This window comes from Carcharhinus amblyrhynchos, chromosome 6 (genome assembly GCF_965287045.1).
Source record: "Carcharhinus amblyrhynchos chromosome 6, sCarAmb.v2.hapA, whole genome shotgun sequence".
Lineage (NCBI taxonomy): Eukaryota > Metazoa > Chordata > Chondrichthyes > Carcharhiniformes > Carcharhinidae > Carcharhinus > Carcharhinus amblyrhynchos.
The window spans coordinates 36,755,995-36,778,193 of record NC_137329.1 but is presented as its reverse complement, the minus strand read 5'-3'; the positions used below and the strand labels follow the sequence as shown (position 1 = coordinate 36,778,193).

The following is a 22,199-nucleotide window of genomic DNA, read 5'->3' as shown; positions in this document are numbered from 1 at the left end:
GTGTGGTGACAATAACTGCCCTCTACTTTAGAATTTCTGTTTTCATAGAATGTTAAAGTGCAGAAGGAGGCCATTTGGTTTATCAAGTCTGCACCAATCACAATCCCACCTAGGTCCTATCCCCATAACCCCCTGACACTAAGGGGCAATTTAGCATTGCCGGTCCACCTAACTCGCACATCTTTGAATTGTGGGAGGAAACCAGAGCACCTGGAGGAAACCCACGCAGACAGTGACCCAAGCTGGTAATCGAGTCCAGGTCTTTGGCACTGTGAAGCAGCAGTGCTAATCATGTGCCACTATGCTGCCCCAAATGGGGCATTTATTGTCAAACATTCACAACCATAGTTTGTAGAAGGTTGAGCTGGTGCAGCTGATCCAGCTCTGGATCTCTTCACCAATGGTGACCTTTTGGGAGATGTGGCTGCCAAAGAAAGAAGTTCTCATCACATTCCAGACTCTCTCCTTTAGCACCTGTGGGAGTTTGAATATTTGGCTGACAAGGTGTTTGTTTGATATGTTTCGTTTTGGCAATATTTAAGGATAGGCCAAATTTATTGTTTGCAGAATTGAGGAAATCAAGAATGGCTTCCTCCCTGACTTCAGGAATGCAATAATTCTTCTCTCAAGAACATGGAAGGAGGAGGGGGGGATGAATCATGTTATGGGAACTATCAAGGTATTTCCCTCTTGTTCATAACAGCAAAATTCCTGACGCACATGCTCCTGAATTACCTATTTCCTGTGGTTTAGGAAATCCTCTGAGAGAAACAGTATGGCTTTAAAGTTTCCAGAGTAACCTTCAGCATGATCATTGTTGCCAGACAAGTCCAAGAACAACGTGGAGAAAAATAATATAGTGCTTTTCTATTTCCCTGCCAAAATGGATTCATTCACGTTTTTCCACGTTATACTCCACCTGCCAATTTTTTGCCCATTCACTTAACCTGCCTATGTCCCTTAACAACTTTTTTTCCTTATTGTCATCAGCAAATTAAACCGCCATACGTTGGGTCCCTTTATCCAAGTCAGCAATATCAACTGTGAGTAGCACATTGTGAGTACCAATCATTGTGGCTTTCTGCTCATCACATCTTAGGGTGGCATTGTGGTGAGCACTGCTGCCTCTCAGCACCAGAAATCCGGGTTTGATTGCTAGCTTGGGTACTGTCTGTGCGGAGTTTGCACATTCTCCCTGTGTTGGCTTGGGTTTCCTCCCATAGTTCAAAGATGTGCGGGTTAAGATGATTGCCCAAATGTCAGGGCGACTATTTAGGCATGAGGATATGGGGATAAGACCTGGGTGGGATTGTGGTTGGTGCAGACTCGCTTGGCTGAATGGCTTCCTTCTGCACTGTAGGATTCTATGATTCTATCTTGGCAATCTGAAACATCGGAACAAACCTCCATTGACTACACATTTTTGGAAGATATTTAATTGACAGAGTGGGTTTATGGGGCAGTGAGGGGGATCAATACCCACACTAATAATTATGGAGGAAGCTAAGTCATATTGATAACTGTCCAATGAAAGGGTTAAGAGACAAATCACAAATGCCTTTGGCTCTGTCTTCACAAAAGAAGAGACAAATCAGACACCAGAAATGTTGGAGGATGCAAGATTTATGGGGAAGAACTGAGGGAGATCAATATTGGTAGAGAAATAGTGCTGGGAAAATTGATAGGATTGAAGGTGGATAAATCTGCAAGGCCTGATAACCTACATCCCAGAGTACTTAAGGAATGGGCTCTAGAAACAGTGATGCATTGGTGGTCATCTTCCATGTTTCTATAAACTCTGGAATAGTCCCTGCAGATTGGAGGGTAGCTAATGTCGCTCCAATATTCGAAAAGGGAGGTAGAGAGAAAACAGAATTATAGACCAGTAAGCCTAACATTGGTAGTGAGGAAAATTCTTGAATCCATTATCAAGGACTTCTCAGTGGAGCATTTAAAAAGCAGTGGCAGGATTAGACAGAATCAGCATGGATTTATGAAGGGGAAATCGGGCTTGTCAAATCTGTTGGAATTCTTCTTTGAAAATATAACTAGTAGAGTTGACGAGGGATCCAGTCGATGTGGTATATTTGGACTTTCAGAAAGCATTTGATGAAGTCCCGCGTGAGAGATGATCATGCAAGGTTAAAGCACGTGGGATTGGGGGAAGTGTATTGAGATGGATAGAAAACTGGTTGGCAGGGAGGAAACAAAATAGGAATTAATGGATCCTTTTCAAATTGGCAGGCGGTAACTAGTGGGGTGCCACAGGGACCAGTGCTGGGACCCCAGCTATTCACAATACATATTAATGATTTGGATGAGGAAACAAAAGGTAACATCGCAAAGTTTGCAGACTATACCAAGTTGGGTGGGAGGGCGAACTGTGATGAGGATGCAGAGATCCTTCAGCATGATCTGAACAGGCCGGGTGAGTGGACCAATCAGTGGCAGATGCAGTATAATTTGGATAAATGTGAGGTTATTCACTTTGGAAGCAAAAACAAGAAGGCAGATTATTACCTGAATGGCTGTAAATTGAGAGAGGGGAGTGTGCAGTGGGACCTGGGTATCCTTGTGCACCAGTCATTGAAGGTGAGCGTGCAGGACTTCATTGTGAGAGGTTACGAGGACAGAAGCAGGGATGTGTTGTTGCAATTATACAGGGCCTTGGTGAGGCCACACCTAGAATATTGCGTGCAGTTTTGGTCTCCCTTTCTGAGGAAGCATGTTCTTGCTATTGAGGGAGCAGCAAAGATTTACCAGGCTGATTCCAGGGATGGCAGGATTGATGTATGAGGACAAGTTTACTAGGTTAGGATTATTTTTGCTCGAGTTCAGATGAATAAAGGGGGAGACTTATAAAAAACTATCAGGATTAGACAGGGTAAATGCATGGAGGATGTTCCTGATTGTGAGGGAATCCAGAACCAGGGATCTGAGGATTTGGGGTAGACCATTTAGGACAGAGGTGAGGAGACATTTCTTCACCCAAAGAGTGGTGAGCCTGTGGACTTCATTATCATAGGAAGTAGTTGATGCCAAAACATTGAATGTATTCAGGAGGTGACTAGATATAGCACTTGGGACAAATGGGATCAAAGCCTCAGGGTTATGAAGGCATGAATGAGGGTTTCAGCAGGAGATGATCTGCAAAAGGGGTGAAAATAGGGGTGGCATATATATGAACTCAGAAGCTCATCTCAAAATCAAACGTGACACCAGGGTTGTAAACAGGTTGGTTTAACCTCAAATGGTTTCCAAGGAGGGTAGTGGAGTTGGTGGCCAGTGAACACATTGTGGTAAAGGAACAGTAAACAGTCGCTTCAATCTTCCCAATATTTACTAGATTGGTCCCAGTAATGAAGGATGTAGTTACACAGGATCAATGGAGAAATTTTGAACATTTTTTAAGGCACAGCTGGATAGATTCCTGATTAACAAGGAGGTGAAAGTTTTATCGGTGGTAAACAAAAATATCGAGTAGTTACAGTCAGATCAGCCATGGTCTTGTTGAGTGTGGAGCAAACTCGAGGGGCTCCTAATTCATATGTTCATAAACGGGGTTGTTCTCCTTTGGACATGGAATGCTAAGAGAAGGTTTGATTCAGATGTTTAAAATCTTGAAGGTAGTAGAATAAATAAAGAGAAACTGTTTTCAATGACTGAAAAGTCAAAATGTGGAGATGTTGGCGTTGGACTGGAGTAAGCACAGTAAAAAGTCTCAACACCAGGTTAAAGTCAACAGGTTGATTTGGTAGCACAAGCCACTAGCTTTTGGAGCACAGTGCTCCGAAAGCTAGTGGCTTATGCTACCAAATAAACCTGTTGGACTTTAATCTGGTGTTGTGAGACTTCTTACTGTGAAAAGTCAAAGCCAGAGGACACAGTTTATCCTTGAGGACAACTGCACTACCTGCATCTCCCTGACTTAGTTGAATGATCAAATGAAGCAGGATGGGAAGAAAATCCACAAAGGTAATTGACACGGAGTGGTAATCTGATGCTGTGTTACACTCTGAAGAAGTTGTGGCCCAAAGTTTTATCGTGATATACGTTACTAACAAGCACCTCCAAATTCAACCACCATAATTTTGGTCTGCTCCTATATCAAGATGCATAAATGATGGCCAGTTAGTGCCCACTACTTGAATGTAAATTAATATACAATTAATAGATGTGTGGTATGTGTTTTGTCCATTTTATCCTTTCACAGGTAAGAACGTTTTAACTATTTCTTTCCTTTTCATTTTTATTCCTGGTAAATTACCATAAATTTGTTTGATTCTGAGCTACTGTGATTAGATTTAGCATCATACTATTGAAAATCTGAGAAATATCTATGTATATTTTATTCACATATTCAGTTGCTTGAATTTTAATGAGAAGATATGGATAATGGATGAGAAATTTCTACTTTGGAAATTGCCCAATGTCTCCCTTGCATTATAAGTAAGAATTAGTAGCTAGAAACTTTTCTACGGAGCCTAAGTTCCAAGCTGAATATGTTGCTGATTAAAATGATGCCGTGCACATCTGAAATAAAGGTACATGTATCAATATCTTCATAGGTTATTCATCCAGATCTCGAAGTAGCTGATTATGCTTTTCCTCCTGCTCGTTCAGCTCCTTCTAATCTAAGATTGTTGGTAAGTATTTGTGAGATTATTTCTATGACTGTTGATGATTGTGCAATATTAATTACAGCATATTCATCAAAGTTCTCTTGATTTTATTTTTCTTTTCTAGGATAAGGAAGTCAGGGCGGTATTCCTTAGATTGTTTGCACAGCTCTTTCAGGGGTACAGATCATGCTTGCAATTGATTCGAATCCATCCTGAACCTGTAATACACTTTCACAAGGTCAGTTACTAATGATCATTTACACAGTCTTTAATACTGCTTTTTTAGTCCTTTTGTAGTAATGCAACTGCTGACATTCAGATCTAAATGAACATATAGTAAAGCATCAGTATACTGAGTTTCAGCATAATGTATTATTGCTGAATTTATATGCAAATAGCAATGTTTCAGTTGTCCTGGACTGTGGAATTTCCCACACTTTTATGTTAAAACTCTGAAAGAAGAGATAAAGAACTTCATTTTCTGACTGCTGGGTCATTTCCATTAAATGAGGAAGTTTGGTACTGTTGTTTTTGACTGGCGTAATTGCTCTCTCTGTCCCTGACTAGTTAACAGGTTACAGTACTGGAATATTCACTTTCTTAAGAACATAAGAACATAAGAAATAGGAGCAGGAGTAGGCCATCTGGCCCTTCGAGCCTGCCCCGCCATTCAATAAGATCATGGCTGATCTGTCGTGGCTCAGTTCCACTTTCCCGCCCTCTCCCCATAACCCTTAATCCCTTCTCTTATCAAAAACCCATCAACCCGCTTCTTAAAAATATTTAGCGAGGCAGCCTCCACCACTTCAACGGGCAGAGAATTCCAGAGATTCACCACCCTTTGAGTGAAGAAGTTCCTCCTCAACTCCGTTCTGAACCGCCCCCCCTTTATCTTGAGGCTGTGCCCCCTAGTCCTACTGTCTTTTTTGAGCGGGAAGAGTCTTTCCACCTCTATCCTATCCATCCCATTCATCATCTTATACGTCTCAATGAGATCTCCCCTCATTCTTCTAAACTCTAACGAGTACAAGCCTAGTTTATTCAGCCTCTCCTCATAGCTCAACCCCCTCAACTCCGGTATCAGCCTAGTAAACCTCCTCTGCACTCCCTCCAAGGCCAAAATATCCTTGCGCAGGTGCGGCGCCCAAAACTGCACACAGTACTCCAGCTGCGGCCTCACCAATGCCCTATACAGCTGCAGCAAGACCTCCCTACTTTTATATTCAATCCCGCTCGCTATGAAGGCCAGCATCCCATTCGCCTTCCTGACCACCTGCTGCACCTGCAGGCTGGGTTTTTGCGACTCATGCACAAGGACCCCGAGGTCCCTCTGCACCGTCGCCTGCTGCAGTTTTTCGCCACGTAAGTAATAGTCCTTCCTACCATTCTTCCTACCAAAGTGGACCACCTCACACTTGCCAACATTAAATTCCATTTGCCATTTCCTGGCCCATTCGCCCAGCCTATCTAGATCCTTCTGCAGACTCTCCACACCCTCCGCACAATTTGCCTTTCCCCCAATCTTGGTGTCATCAGCAAATTGATGCACCAATCAAAGCAGCTCTTCAGGTTGAAGTATTACTAACTATAGTCTGGAGGTTACAGGTAGTTTAACTCTTACTGGACTTTGCCTGACATAAAAAATCATTACGTCTTTAATTTTCTAGCTTGTAAAAGTGATATTTAATATTTTGCTGCCAATTTTTCTCTGTTGCCCTCAATAACATAAACCTTCAGTAAACCTTTATTATAGCTATCAATGGGATAATTATGCCCACAGTGGGATTCCTTAGTGCATTAATAGTTCAATAGTCATTTAAATCAATTGTCTAATAATTTTCATACTTCAGTCTTGAACAAGTTGTTTGGTAGACTTATAAAGTGGATATGAAGTACTTCTTGAAATATGTTAACATCTGTAAAGATATAATGCTGAGCAAATAAGACATACATACCAAAAGTACAAGCTCAAACAAAATAAGCATTCTGCTAAATGGATTTGAAAGGAAATTACAAGTGATATAAAGAGGAAAAACAATCTCTACAAATCCTACAGGAAGATTTCACTGGGATGAATGAAGATAAAAGGAAGACATTAAAAAGGTGATAAGAGGGGAAAAGAGACATTGGAAAAGGTTTAGTAGCCAAAATTAAACATCCTTTCGAAGAGTAGGCAAAATATGCCCTCTCCAAAAAGAAATGACTTAAGAAAAATCAATTTCTTAGCTATAAATGGCGCTAAAAGGACTCAGTGCAATAAATCCTTGGGATAGGAGCTAGAAGACAAATCCTAGTGTGTTAAGAGAGACTGAATAGGAGATTTGTGAGACAACCATAACAAGAAAGTTATGACAATGAAAGTCATTGAGCAGTTTTAAATTGATTAGAAACGGTTCTGTGTGGTTTTAACATTCAACAAAAGTGTGGTAAAACAGGGGCAACTACAATTCACTTCTGATCCATAGAAAATAATGTGACTATTAGGAGGAAATATGATTTATGGTATAGGTGTAATATCACTGGACTGGTAATTCAGAGGCCCATGCCTCAGTAATGGTGACCGTGATAGCTATCATCAATTGTCACAAAAACCCATTTGGTTCACTGATGTCCTTTTAGGGAAGGTAATCTGCTGTCCTTACACAGGCTGGCCTAAATGTAATTCCAGACCCATGGCAATGGGCTTGACTCTGAAGTACCCCCTGAAAGGGCCTAGCCAGCCACTTAGTCCAAAGCCAGTTGGGGATGGGCAATAAATGATTGCCAGCAACATCTACACCTCATGAAAGAATAAAGAAGATCATAGATGTTTACAGAAGGAGACCATTCAGCCTATTGTGTCCATGCCGGTTAACAAAGATTTGATTACATTAATCCCATTTTCCAGTGCTTGGCCTACAGTCCTGGAAGTTATGGCAGCGCAAGCCAAAATTATTTCTTAGGTGTTTGAGAGTTTCTAACTCAACCTTCTTTTCAGGCAGTGAGTTCCAGTCTCCTACCACAATTCCACTTATCCTTCTACTACTTAGCTTAAATCTATGCAATTTGGTAATGACTCCTCTACTAATAAAAAAAAAGTTCCTTCCTAAGTGCCCTATCTAAGCCCCTCATAATTTTATACAACTCTATCATGCTCCCTCTCAACCTTCGCTGCTCCAAGGAAAATGGCCAGTTTAATATTTCCTCATAGTTCAGGTCCTTTGACCTTGGCAGATTTGTGGTAAATCTCCTCTGCCCCCTCTCTCGTGCAATTGCAACCTTCCTATAATCATAGAGTCCCGATAGAACAGAAGGACGTAATTTAACCCATCGAGCCTGCACCAACAACAATCCCACCCAAGCTCTATCATGGTAACCTCAGACGTTTACCTTACTAATCCCTTGACGCAAATGGCAATTTAGCATGGCCAACCCACCTAACCATCACATCTTTGGACTGTGGGAGGAAACTTGAAGGAAACCCACGAAAACAAAAGCAGAACATGCAAACTCCACACAGTGTCCAAGGCTGGAATTGAACCCACATGTGGACCAATATGGAGACAGAACAAATGCATCACCGACAAGGATGGGATTCAAACCCATGTGTGCAAAGCACAATGGATTAGCAGTCCATCGCCTTCATCACTCGGCCACCTTGTCACAATATGCTGACCAGAACTGCATGCAGTACTCTAGTTGTGGCCTAACTGCCATTTTATACAGTTTCAGCATGCCTTGGCTAATAAAGGTAAGTATTCCATATGCTGCCTTAAACACCTTTTTTACCTGTGGATATGCACACCCAAGATCCCACTCATCTTTGGTACTTTCCAGGGTCTTGCCGTTTATAGTATAATCCTTTGCCTTGTTAGCCCTCCCCAAATGCATTACCTCAATACTCTTCCTGGTTGAATTCCATATGCCACTACTCTGCCCACTTGGCCAGTCCATTGATATCATCCTGCAGTCTTCGGCTATCCTCACTATTTACCAGCCTACAGATTTCATGTTACCTGTGAACTTCTTGATCATTACCCATAATTTTAAGTCATTAATGGATATAGTAAAAGCAAGGGTCCCAGCACCAATCCCTGCGGCACTTGAAGACAGACTAAATAACATTTCACCCATAACCAGTTTGTGATCTGGCTAAAAGTCAGCTAAACAAACCAAACAATTCTTCTCTATTTCTAACGCACATTTACAGACTCATCTTTGCTGACATTTGAGAACATGAATGGGAGGCAGATTAATGCATTGCAAAAAAGGGTCTATTTTTAACTTGAGGTGGATATGTTAGTGATTTTTTTAGCACCAATTCAGTACCTTAATTAGCATTTGAAATATTTACACTAAATTGGAAAAAAAAGGAAAGTGCTGTTTTGTTTGTTACAATCCCCAATGAAATCAGTAAAATTTAAAAAGAGATACAAGTTTCCCAGTCAAAGGATCACATGACAAGACTCCACATTTTAAGACTTCCACTCATCAAATGCACTAAGGTCAACAGAGACTATAAATTACTTAGTGGTAAACTAATACACCAAACTTTGGAAAAGGTCTTCCTCAGTGACTTTTAACACAACACAACTCCACACTGTAAAGAGTGCAGTGTAATGTGTAAACACAGACAGTATTGCAGTGAAAATCCAAAGCTGCTCCTGGCTCTAACAGGATCTCCTCTCCCTGCTTCACTAGAATAAATCTCTTGATAAACAAAATCCGCTTCATTTAACCCTTTGACCATAATCAAATAGACTTAGTGTTGCAGGGTCCTCTGTGGTAATTCTGTAGTCTTTATTACGATCTTTGTTTCCTCAGGCATGAGTTCCATCCTCACCAGCACTTTGGTGCTTAACCCAAAAACAGTCTTTCTTCTGCCTAACATGTCTGTTGTGTGTCAGCTTCCCTAAAACTCTCGGTCTGACTGCCCTGGGATCTGAGGCTTGCCAGCAGTTAGGCTAGCTGCCTCTTCCTAGGCATCCTGGTATTAAAATTTGAAACTTACTTTCAATAATTTCTGACCTGGGTAGCAATATGACATGTCTTGAGGCAGATCCCATATGAGATCATGCTCCCCTGTCCATATTACTGTATTTTACCTTGAATTACAGGAAATAAGTTAAAACATAACAATCTTATGAAATCCTGCACTTGTTGCAAATTATAGAATCTTGAATTAAAAGCATGTGATAAGTGTAATTTTGCTTTTCTCACGACTCGCTACGTGGTGAAAATTGCATCAAAACCATAATTTATACCTTCTATCTAACCAGATTTGAACAGCTGAGTCTTGAACTAATGAGAGAATATTTTGTTGAACGAGTTTTCAAAAATTAACCCATGACTATTTGGAAGAAAAATAATTTCATACTAAATTGCTGGATTATGTGTTTTAATCTGAGTTTTGTTGAACATAATGACACTAGTGTATTTGTTATTTATTCTGCAAGAATGCAAAGATCATATAATTGTCTATTGCAATTATTCATAGTAGCGATGCAATGACTCCAGCCTATTCTACAGTAATACAGGCTTCTTTCCCTTGTATGTTGCTTTATTTTTTCATGGGATATGGGTATCATGGGCAGCTTAGCATTTTGTTGCCCATCCCCAATTATTCCTGACAAGATAGTGGTGATCTACCATCTTGAACCACTGCAGTCCATTTGTTTGTCTTTTCCATGGAGTTTTGATACAACTGAGTGGCTTGCTGAACCACTGCAGAGGGCAGCTAAGAGTCAACCTCATTGCTGTGTATCTGGAGTCAGCTGTAGTCAAATTTGCACTGGTCAATTTTCAGTCACTGATTATTGATCATTCCTGGCTCCTGGTAAGCCTGCAGATTTTCCCTCCTCACCTCAATGGGGTACGACCAAAGATCACTTCGTCGGGAGATTCCCTTCATACTGGTGGCCTGGCAGATTTTTATGCTTTTCATTTAAAAGCAGCTGCAAGGCAACTTCTTGTTCAGGCAACCTTCCACTTAATGTGTGCTTCAGCTAAGTGCTTCTCTGAAGCTGGAAGCAACCCCCCCAAACTGCTGTTAATTGCACAGGAAAGCCAAAAGCTCATCCGTTTAATCAGTTCCCCTTTCCTGAGGACCACTTCTGACCTGAAAACAAATCCAATCCCTGTTTCCTGCTTCTCTGATGAAAATTCAGTCCAATTTCTAACAGAACATGATGCTGAGTCATAAGCAACCCAATATTTATTTGGCAATTTCTGTTCACACTGCAGGCAGCCTTCCTGGGACAACGTGGATTGGTTGAAAATGACTTCCTGACAAAGGTTCTTGATGGAATGGCATTTGCAGGATTTGTGTCAGAGAGAGGACCTCCTTACAGAGCTTGTGATTTGTTTGATGATGTAAGAATTCCTCACTCTCTCTATTTAACATGCACGATCTTTTACATGGCTGCCATGTTAGAATGTTTTAAGTTATGAATTATTAAAAACAGGAATGTCAGTATTGCTTAATTTGCCTCATATATCTCATTTTCACCTATCAAACTGGTTTGTATGATCACATTTTACACATGTTTTAAATTATTTATAATTCCATAAATTTGGCAGTTGAATTTCCTGGTCCTGCATCTGATGGTTTAGGGGCAAGAATGGCGTGTTCCTCTCCATTGTGTTATTCAGCTATTTCACCTTAATTATGATTAATAAAGCTTATTCCACTTTTGATGTTGGCTCAGGATACTTCCAAGGTTGCAAAAATTATGAATGCTTAATTAGTGTTGAGATTCTTCATAACTTAAATATATATAAAACAATATTTCCTTGGCACAGCTTATTTCCAAAATTGAGAACATTCTGAATGCATTCCAACTTGCCCCCCTTCCCCCAACTCTCTCTGACGTTTGAAGTGACAGGCCAGTCTTTTACCTTTCCTCTTGCTCCCAGAACTATGAAAGGGTTCCTCTTTTCTTACCTTGCACCCACCAGTATTCAACTCACCATTTTCTGCTACCTCTAGGGTGATGCCACTACCTACCACATTTTCTCCCCTCTTTTCAGCATTCCAGTGGCACAGTTCCCTTCTGAGTATCATAGAACCCTGCAGTGCAGAAAGAGGACCTTTGGCAATTTCTTAGCATGGCCAATCAACCTAACCCGTACATCTTTGGACTGTGGGAGGAAACCGGAGCACCCGGAGGAAACCCACACAGACACGAGAAGAATGTGCAAACTCCACACAGACAGTGACCCGAGCCGGGAATCGAACCCAGGGCCCTGGAGCTGTGAAGCAGCAGTGCTAACCACTGTGCTATTGTGCCACCCAAGTAGTCTTGCCCTCCCCTCAATCATCCCCAATATCTTGTCCCTTTCCAACAGCACCTTTGCATTCAAACAGGTAATACCTGCCTTTTTTTTCTCCTGTCTCTTCAGCATTCAAGGCCCAAAACATTACATCCAGATGAAGCAGCAATTTGCTTTTATGTTTTTCATTGTAGTATATTGTATTTGATAGAACACAGTTTCATCTACACTGGAGAGATAGAATTTAGATTGGGCGACTGCTTTGTGGAATACATCCGTTCATTTCGCAGGCATTAACACCATGCTTACAGTGGCCTGTTATTTCAATTCTACATCTTCCTCTGACAATGACATCTCTGTCCTTGGTCTGCCAGACTTCATCCTTTGGTTGGTCACTTCATAGCCTTTCAGATTCAACATTGAGTTTGTCAATTTCAGGCTACAACCTCATTTTATTGCCTTTTCTTTGCATGTTTAGTTTTTTGCCTTTTTCTTAATTTTACTTGCAGATAATAGCATCCTTGCTCTATTATTTCTTTATTTCTTTACTTGCCCCATTTGCTTTGGCCCTGAAAGACTGAATCTTCATTCATTTAGTCTCTCTTGTTTTCCTCCCCATCATGGACTTTTTTTTTGTACTTGTGTCTAACTTCTCCCAGTTCTAGTGCAAGGTCCTTGACCTGAAATATTAATCATGTTTCTCTTTCCACAGATGTTGTTTAACCTGCATTTTCTGATTTTATTTCAAAAATACTTCGGTCTCATTTTGAGAAATTCAATTGGCAAAACCGTTTTTGAGATTTTACTTCTCCCTTCTGTGAGTTGGAAAAAAATCATTGGCACCCATGACAGATCAGAGATCTGCCTTTTCCAATAACAGCTTCCTTAAACCATAAAGCTATAGAATCTCGAATTTGCAGAAGGAGGCCATTTGGCTCATTCAGTCTGCACTGAAGACCCTCTGAGAGAGCATCTTACTCAGGCCCAGTCCCCCGTCCTATGCCTGTAGCCCTGTGCATTTACCGTGGCTAATCCATTTAACCTACACGTCTTTGGACGTAAGGGGCAATTTTAGCATGGCCAATTCCCCTAACCTGCACATTTTTGGACTGTGGGAGGAAACTGGAACGTACAGAGGTAACTCGGAGAATATTCAAACTCCACACGGTCACCCAAGCTGGGAATTGTCCCCAGGTCCCTGGTGCAGTGAAGCAATGGTGCTAACCACTGTGCTACTGTGCTGCTCAGAAAACAATACAAATTAGCAGATAGCAAAGGAAGCCAGTGTGAGAATATGTGCCAAAACCCAGGTTTGAGCCAGGGACTTTAGGTCTTCAGTCTAACACTTTCCCAACTGAGCTATTTTGGCTGATGCTATATCTTTGTATATACAGTTTCTTTTCGGTTATAATGGACGTAGTCAGTGGTTTATTTAGTTGGAAGGAATATATTTCTGTTTTGGCTATGTATGGGGCGGTGCGGTGGCAGAGTGGTTAGCACTGTTGTTGCACAGTGCCAGGGACCCGGGTTCGATTCCCGACTTGGGTCACTGTGCAAAGTTTGCAAGTTCTCCCTGTGTCTGCATGGGTTTCCTCCGGGTGCTCCGGTTTCCTCCCACTGTCCAAACGTGCAAATTAGATGAATTGGCCGTATGAAATTCTCCCTCAGTGTATCCGAACAGGCACTGGAGTGTGGCGACTAGGGGAATTTCACAGTATCTTCATTGTACTGTGAATGTAAGCCTACTTGTGACTAATAAATAAACTTTATATCTGTATTAAGAATAGCTTGCTTTGCATGAAGTTAGTTCTTTAGATGAGTTGTGTATGTCTCTGTTTATATTTTTTTGATTTAAAAAACATCCTAATCATGTCCAGAGTGATTAGCTAGGTACCTTGGGTGTGTTTATGAATTTGGCTGCTGGAAGAAATAGCTGGAGCCATTAATCGTAACTGTTTCAGCAGAAGGGTCCTCTTTGCCTGACTCAGCTTTGCTTTGGCCTCAGAATTGAACAACCTAAGACTGGTATCTGAGAAGCATTCTTAATGCCTGTAAAATAAAATCTTTTGACAGATCTGTGACTGCAAAAAAGGCATTTTACAGTGGGGTCAGTCTTGTTCACATTTTGTGAGATATCCTACAGTCATTGGGCACAGCTTGAACTGGAAGAGGTTGAGAATTGTACAGCCAAGGCTAGTAGTCCAAGGTTTTTGAGTGAATCTGTGTCCAAATATTTGATGAGGCTAGAGGAATGCTCATGAATATTTAAATTAACATTCCTTGCTGACATATGTTTCAAATTGCAAGAGTTTTACTGAAGTCTTGTGATGTTTATTGAAACAGATTTCCTCTGCTTCTGTATAATTTTGCTTAATAGAACTCGTGCTTAGTTTGTAGCCTGAAATATGATGCGTTTCGGTGAGAGGTCAGTAGTGCTCATCCATATTATTTTGCAAAATGTACTTCATTGATAGCTAAGTTCATTATTCGTGGGGGAGGGGGCTGGGGTGATGGTGAATTTATCGGCTCAGGCTCTGGGGCACTGGTTCAAGTTCCTTCATGGCAGCTAGTGGAATTTGAATTCAGTTAATTGATCTGGATAAAAATTAATTTGGTTCACTAATGTCCTTTAGGGAAGGAAATCTGTCATCCTAACCTAGTCTGGCTTGCTTGTGACTGCAGATCCACAGCAATATGGTTTACTCCTCTGAAATGGCCTAGCAAGCTACTCAGTTGAAGGGCAGCTAGGGGTGGGCAGCAAATGTTGGAATTGTCAGCTCTGTCCCCATCCTGTTATAAGAATAGAGAAAAAATAGTTATAAAAAGAAAGGTCACAGATCTATATGTGGTATATTATCTATTATCTACTTTTAATGAAGAATTAGCGCTCAGCTTTGTTTATAAAGGTTGAATAGAATGGGTCACTGTTTAAAGGGCAGGCATTCTTTATAATAAATCTGCGTTTGAAAACTAATAATATGATCTCAGTAGAGACCAATAACTTTTTTGAGACTAAAAAGAAATCCAAAATCCCAGTTCTTTCCTAAAAGAATGAAGCCACAAAATTCTATGGCTTAAAATTTCTGCATACATGTCAAACGAAACAAACACCAAACGCTATCTTAGGTAACGTAGGAGCATGGGAGTTACGAGCAGAAGTAGACAAACTTAGCCCTTCGAGCCTGCTTTGCCATTCATTCAGACCATGACTGATTTCTCCCTGGTCTCAAAAACCATGTTCCCCATATCCCTCTTTCCCTTTCTTATTAGAAATATACCTATCTCCCTCATGAAACCATTCAACAATTTAGACTTACTGCACTATGAGGCAGGGGGTTTGACAAATTCACCACCCTTTGTGAGAGGTAGTTCCTCCTCATCTCAGTTTTAAATCTACTGCCTGTCAACTACACCTGTGACCTCTTGTTCTAGATTACCTCATAAGAGGAAACATTTGATCTACATTTATTTTATCAATCCCTTTTTAAATTGTATGTACCTCACTCAGATCCCCTGACTTCCTTCTAAACCCCAGTGAGTACAAGCCCAACTGTTTGATCTCATCATGTGTCAACCCCTTCAACCCCAGGATCAATCTAGTGAACCTCCTCTGAATTGCCTCCAATGCCACCACCTCCTTCCTCAAATAAGGAGACCAAAACTGGACGCAATACTCTAGATGTGGTCTCATCAACACTCTACAATTGCAACAGCCTTTCTCTACTTTTGTGCTCCAGTTCTTTTGCAATAAATGCCAATCTCCCATTTGCGTTTTTTATTGCGTATTGCACCTGCGCACCAACTTTCTGCAATTCATGAACATAGATACCCAGATCCCTCTGCCCAGACACATTTTGAATCTGCTTTCCATTCAGGTAATTTCTGCCAAAATAGATAACCTCACACTTGCTCACATTAAACTTCTACCTTACTGTAGCATCCAGAACCAACAAATGTTAAACATGTATTAACAGGCAAATTGTGGTAGATTATAAACTAAAAATGGTATATTAAATGACAAACAATTAAGACATTTCTTACCAACAATATTAGCAATCCATTCATATTTTGGTGATCACCCTCAGTCAAAAAAATCCTTCAAAATATTGTCTTCCTCAGAAAGAACTTTAGCTCCTCACGTAGGAGCTAATCTGATCCCCAGCTGATAGCAATGCACAACCAGCCCAAGTTTCAGAGGCATAGTCTTCACTAATAACAACACATCTTTGCAGAACCTGTTGAATTCATTCTAGATGGAGTAGATGAATGCTATCTTCAAATTACAAGAACAGCTGTAGCAACCTATTCTTCTGGTTCTAGATTGTACCATCTTCAGCCTGTATATACTTCACCGCTTGACTCATCAACTGGTACTGCCTAGTTTGCATTGAACAGAGTCTTTTTATCATTCAGCCTTGCTTGATCTGCCAAGTAGTTTTGGTTTCCAAATCTCAGGTCACTTTATTCCTTCAAGGAGGGAGAGTCAGTTTTTGTTCTGTTTTCCCTTTTCGGTTTTGTTTTCAGTCAGGACCTGCCTCAAAAAATACAAACTTTTAAAAGCACAGATTCCCCATTTGATCGAGAAAGCCCACTTCTGTAATTTCTAGTGAAAACTAACGAATGGACAGTTTGAATAGCCAGAGTCTCACCTTTAGATGCAACATGTTTAATAGATTTCAGCAATGCTAATATTTTAAAAATCTAGTTTGCTTCTAAAAATTTCAATATTGTCTGACTTGGACAGTTTGTTTTGTGATTCAAAAGCAATTGAACAATACTGTTGTCAACTCCTTCCAGTGGTAATGCTTATCCCTTTGTCAGAAACTAGTGGATTCGTTCCATGCTTCAAAATCTAAAGAAGTTAAGGAATCCAAGGATGTTGAGATTAAATAAGGAAGTTAAGGTTTGTGCAAGATTAAAAGAAAAGGCTTATAAAGTTGCCAGAAGTAGTGTAAACCTTAGGATTGGGAGGTTTTTGGAATACAGAAAAGGAAAGCCAAGAAACCAGAAAAGAAAGGGAGAACAGAAGATGAATCCAGCAAGAAAAATGGACTGTAAAAGCTTCGAAAGGTATATAAAAAAGGAAGTGTTTAATTAAGACAAATGTGGGCCCATTACAGGGGGAGTCAGAAGAATGGGAAACAGAAATGACAGAGAAGCTAAATGTGACTGTTTTCACTAAGGAAGATAAGGAAATCTCCAAAATGTAGAAATTCAAGATCTTAGGTAGAATATGCATTGAAGGAAATTGGTGTAACTAAGAAGATTGTAATGGAGAAACTAATGGGACTGAAAGTTGAGAAGTCCTGATATTATTTATCTTAGAGAGTTATTATAGACATAGTGACAGTGGAGAGAGAAGCACGATTTCAATAGTGTGTGGAGGAGAGAACAAAGAACAACACAGCACGGGAAACAGGCCCTTCGGCCCAACGAGCCCGCGCCGCCGTCCCACTGTCTCAGTGACCTATTCATGATTTTAGTCTACGCCTAACGTGCGAGGATCAGGGAGGTCCAATTTAAGGACAATTTAGTACCCAATCAATCAGCCTAAAAGCACATCTTTGGGGATATGGGAGGAAACCGGAGCACCCGGAGGAAACCCACGCAACCACGGGGAGAACGTGCAAACTCCCACAGACACAGGCCCAAATCCATGTGTCCGCACAGCAACAGAGATAGTCTCTGAGCTGTCATGTTGCCCTCGAGATGGTCCAGTTTAAGCACACTAACGACATGAAGCAATAGGCAACTCCCGAAGCAACGTCCAAGAGCAGCCCACTACAACCTGCCGCATGCATGCCCCTTGCTGGACTTAAATGCCTGTGGAGACAAAAAAATTCATTATTAAACAGGCAAAGACTAATATCCCTGAGGCAAAACGTATTCCCAAGCCTACAATGTTTAGTAAGGCCTACTATATCCCCCTATATGTAGCCCGCTCATATGGCTGTCTAAGTGACTCTTAAACAACCCTAGCGTGCCTGCTTCCACCACCTTACTCGGCAGTGCATTCCACACCCCCACTACCCTTTGCGTGAAAAACTGCCCTCTAATATTTGTCTTATACCTAGCCCCCCTCACCCTAAGCCCGTGACCCCTCGTTCTATCCATTTCTAATAGCGGAAAAAGCTTACCACCATTTACTCTATCTATCCCCTTCATAATCTTATAAACCTCTATTAGATCCCCCCTCAGCCGACGTCTCTCAAGGGAAAACAGCCCAAGTTCATTCAATCTTTCCTCGTAAGACAGCCCTTCCATACCAGGCAACATCCTGGTAAATCTCCTCTGCACTCTCTCCAGGATCTCTACATCCTTCCGGTAGTACGGCGACCAGAACTGGACGCAGTACTCCAAGTGAGGCCTAACCAACGTTCTATACAACTGCAACATCAGACTCCTACTCTTATATTCTATACCTCTTCCTATGAAGGCTAACATACCATACGCTTTCCTCATCACATTCTGCACCTGCACCGACACCTTCAGGGACTTGTGTACTTGCACCCCCAGGTCTCTCTGCGTATCTATACTCCGGATAGTTCTACCTTTTATCGTATAACTCCCCTCCACATTATTCCGGCCAAAGTGCATCACCTCGCATTTCTCCGGATTAAATTCCATTTGCCATCTATCTGCCCAATCTACCAGCCTGTCTCTGTCCTGTTGCATTGCCAGGCACTGCTCCTCAGTACCCGCCAATCCAACCATCTTAGTGTCATCAGCAAATTTGCTGATCACACCACCTACCCCCTCTTCCAAGTCATTAATATATACCACAAATAGAAGAGGTCCAAGTACCGAGCCCTGCGGCACACCACTGGTGACAGACCTCCAATTGGAAAAGGAGCCTTCCACTACTACTCGCTGTCTCCTCCTCCCAAGCCAGTTCTCCACCCATCTACATACCTGGCCTTGTATCCCATGAGCCTTCACCTTTTCTATCAGCCTACCATGAGGGACCTTGTCAAACGCCTTACTGAAATCCATATAGACGACATCAACGGCTTGTCCTTCGTCAACCGTTTTTGTCACCTCTTCAAAAAATTCCACTAGATTCGTAAGGCACGACCTCCCTGTAACGAAGCCATGCTGCGTATCCCTGATCAGATTGCAGCGCTCCAGATGTTCATACATCCTATCCTTGAGGATCCTCTCCATTAGCTTGCCTATAACTGAAGTCAAGCTCACCGGCCTATAATTCCCTGGGTTATCCCTCTGACCCTTTTTAAACAACGGTACTACATTTGCAATGCACCAATCCTCTGGGACCTCACCTGTGTCCAAAGAAGAGACAAAGATTTGCGTCAGAGGCCCAGCAATTTCATCCCTCACCTCCCTTAACAGCCTGGGATAGATGCCATCAGGCCCCGGAGATTTATCCGTCTTTATACTGTCTAAAAGCCCCAACACCTCTTCCCTCGTGATGACTATATCCCTCAACGGATCCTCAAACTCCTCAAGCACAGCAACAGACATCAGGCCCCTCTCCTGCGTGAATACTGACGTAAAGTATTCATTCAGGATCCCCCCCATTCCCCCAGGCTCCAAGCATAGTTCCCCTCCTCTGTCCCTGAGAGGACCAATCTTCCCTCTAACCATCCTTTTATTTCTAACATAGGAGTAAAATGCCTTAGGATTTTCTTTAATCCTACCCGCCAAAGCCATTTCGTGGCCCCTTTTTGCCTTTCTGATGCCCCTTTTAAGTTCTCTCCTACATTCTCTGTATTCTTCTAACGCTATCTCTGTCCTCAAATGCCTAGATCTAATGTACGCCTCCCTCTTCCTCCTGACCAGGTCCTCAATATCCCTAGTTACCCACGGCTCTCTAATCCTACCCTTCCCATCCTTCCTCTTGACCGGCACGTGCCTTTCCTGCAAAGATTTTAGTTTTCCCTTGAGAGACTCCCACATACCCAGAACGTCAGTAAAGAGCATGGGTACAGAGATGAGAATTATGTAAAGGGCGTGGAGAGAGGTGATGTTTCAATAAAGAGTGTGGAGACAGAAGGAGCAAGACTCCAGTAAAGAGTACGGAGAGAGAAATGAGACTTCATTAAAGGATGCAGGTAGAGAGGTGAGAATTGAATGAAGACCACGGAGAGAAAAGTGAGACTTAAATAAGGAGCGCGGGGAGAGAGAGGCAAGACTTCGGTAAAGAGCGTGGAGAATTGAGATGAGATTTCAATTGAGCACAGAGAAAGAGAAGTGAGATTTCAATAAAGAGCATGGGAAGAGAGAAGTGAATAAAAAACATGGATTGAGAGAGGCAAGACTTCAGAGTAAAGAGCATGGAGAGCGAGGTGAGATTTCGGTAAAGAGCTCAGAGAAAGGCGATACTTCAGTAAAGAGCGCAGGGAGAGAGGCAAGAATTCAGCAAAGAGTACAGTGGACGGGAGGTGAGACTTCAACAAAGAGTGTGGAGAGAGAGGCTGGATTTCAATAAAGATTGTGGAAAGGCAAGAACTCAGTAAAGAGCACGGAGCACAGAGAGGTGAGGCTTCAGTAGAGAGTGCGGAGAGAGTGCGGGGTGAGGCTTCAGTAGAGAGTGCGGGGTGAGGCTTCAGTAGAGAGTGCGGGGTGAGGCTTCAGTAGAGAGTGCGGGGTGAGGCTTCAGTAGAGAGTGCGGGGTGAGGCTTCAGTAGAGAGTGCGGGGTGAGGCTTCAGTAGAGAGTGCGGGGTGAGGCTTCAGTAGAGAGTGCGGGGTGAGGCTTCAGTAGAGAGTGCGGGGTGAGGCTTCAGTAGAGAGTGCGGGGTGAGGCTTCAGTAGAGAGTGCGGGGTGAGGCTTCAGTAGAGAGTGCGGGGTGAGGCTTCAGTAGAGAGTGCGGGGTGAGGCTTCAGTAGAGAGTGCGGGGTGAGGCTTCAGTAGAGAGTGCGGGGAAAAATGTGAAGTAATCCACTTTGATAGAAGGCATAAATGTGCAGAGCATTTTCTAAGTAGTAAGAAAAGGATCTGTTGATGTACAAAGGGACCTGGGTGCCCTTATCCATGTCGCTGAAGGCTAATATGCAGGTGCAGTAAGCTATTAGGAAGGCTAACGGAATATTAGCCTTTGCAAGAGTAGTGGAGTCTTGTTTTGATCATATAGAAACTTGTTTAAACCACTCCTAGAGTACAATATGCAGTTTTGTTCCCTTTGCCTTAGAAAGAATATTATTGCCATAGAGGGAGTGCAGCGAAGGTTCATCTGACTTGTTCCAGGGATGACAAAACTGTCAAAGATTGGGCAAACTGCCCTTGTATTCTCTAGAGTTTCGAAGAGTTGATCTCATTGAAACATAAAAAATACTTAAAGGAATAGATAAGGTAGACGTAGGCAATATGTTTCCCTTGGTTGGGGAGTCAAGACCCAGAGGCACAATCTCAAAATAGGAGAGATGACACTTAACGACAAGATTAGGAGAAATTTCTTTACACAGAGAGCTGTGAATTTGGAATTCTCTCCCCAAAGCCATTGAATATATTTCAGATAGAGACTGATAGATTTCTGATTAATAGTAATGTGAAGGGTCGTGGGGATAGTGAGTTTAAAAGGCATTAAAGTGTCTGATCAGCCATGATTTTATTGAATGACAGATTAGGTTTGATTGGCTGAATGGCCTACTCCTGCTCCTATATTCATAAAAGGTCAGCAAGGCTGACACACAAGTTCTGTACTAAATGAATGCTACATTGTCAAAAATGCTGCCCTTTTCAGTCATTGATGTTCCATCTGCATTGTTACAATCCCAGTTGATGTTCTGAATGGGAGGATTCCAGAATGGAACCCTGGCACATAAGGCTTTATCTTTACTTATTTTTAGAAAGTGTGAAGGAACAGAGTTGCATGACTGCTAAGTAGTTTTAACAACAAGAAAATAACTTTTATTAAACATGAAAAATTGGATTATGATACAATACTTCATTAGTCCCTTATTACCTTCACAAATAAGCACAAATTTTAAGATTAATACAGATTACAAAGTTCATTTTGAAATACAGTGGTCTCGGTAATACACTGTTCCTTCGAGCACACAGATTGATTGTGGTCAAATACACTCTCTATTCTGACTGTTCCTGGATTTCTCTTCAGACTTCCCCCAGATGATTGTCACATGAGAGTTTCCAAATTCCATTCCCAAAAAACACACTTTCAATTCCTCTTTCACAACACTGCTTTCCATCAGTTTGCATTCTGAAATCCAGCTGAGGTTTTCCAAATGGGCCTTTTAAACAAAGCTTCCACTCAATTTTAACAATAAACCCAGTATCCAGGGTTTCAACTCCCACTTCCTTTGTCTTAACTGCTGTCCAAACTGTTCACAATTCTTTTCACTCTTGC

General features: G+C 41.8%; 1 protein-coding gene and 1 non-coding gene across 2 annotated transcripts in view; one reads left to right on the top strand and one right to left on the bottom strand.

Annotated features, from left to right (window-relative positions):
- sbf2 (SET binding factor 2) overlaps positions 1-22,199 on the top strand; it is a 598,480-nt gene that overhangs the window by 324,848 nt on the left and 251,433 nt on the right. Inside the window, exons 10-12 of the mRNA XM_080190221.1 lie at positions 4,569-4,646; positions 4,747-4,860; positions 10,845-10,973. Coding sequence (XP_080046347.1) covers positions 4,569-4,646; positions 4,747-4,860; positions 10,845-10,973 — 321 coding nt within the window. The remainder of the gene's footprint in view (positions 1-4,568; positions 4,647-4,746; positions 4,861-10,844; positions 10,974-22,199) is intronic.
- trnas-gcu (transfer RNA serine (anticodon GCU)) lies at positions 8,183-8,264 on the bottom strand. Its single transcript has one exon. It is a non-coding gene; the product is annotated as a tRNA-Ser (tRNA).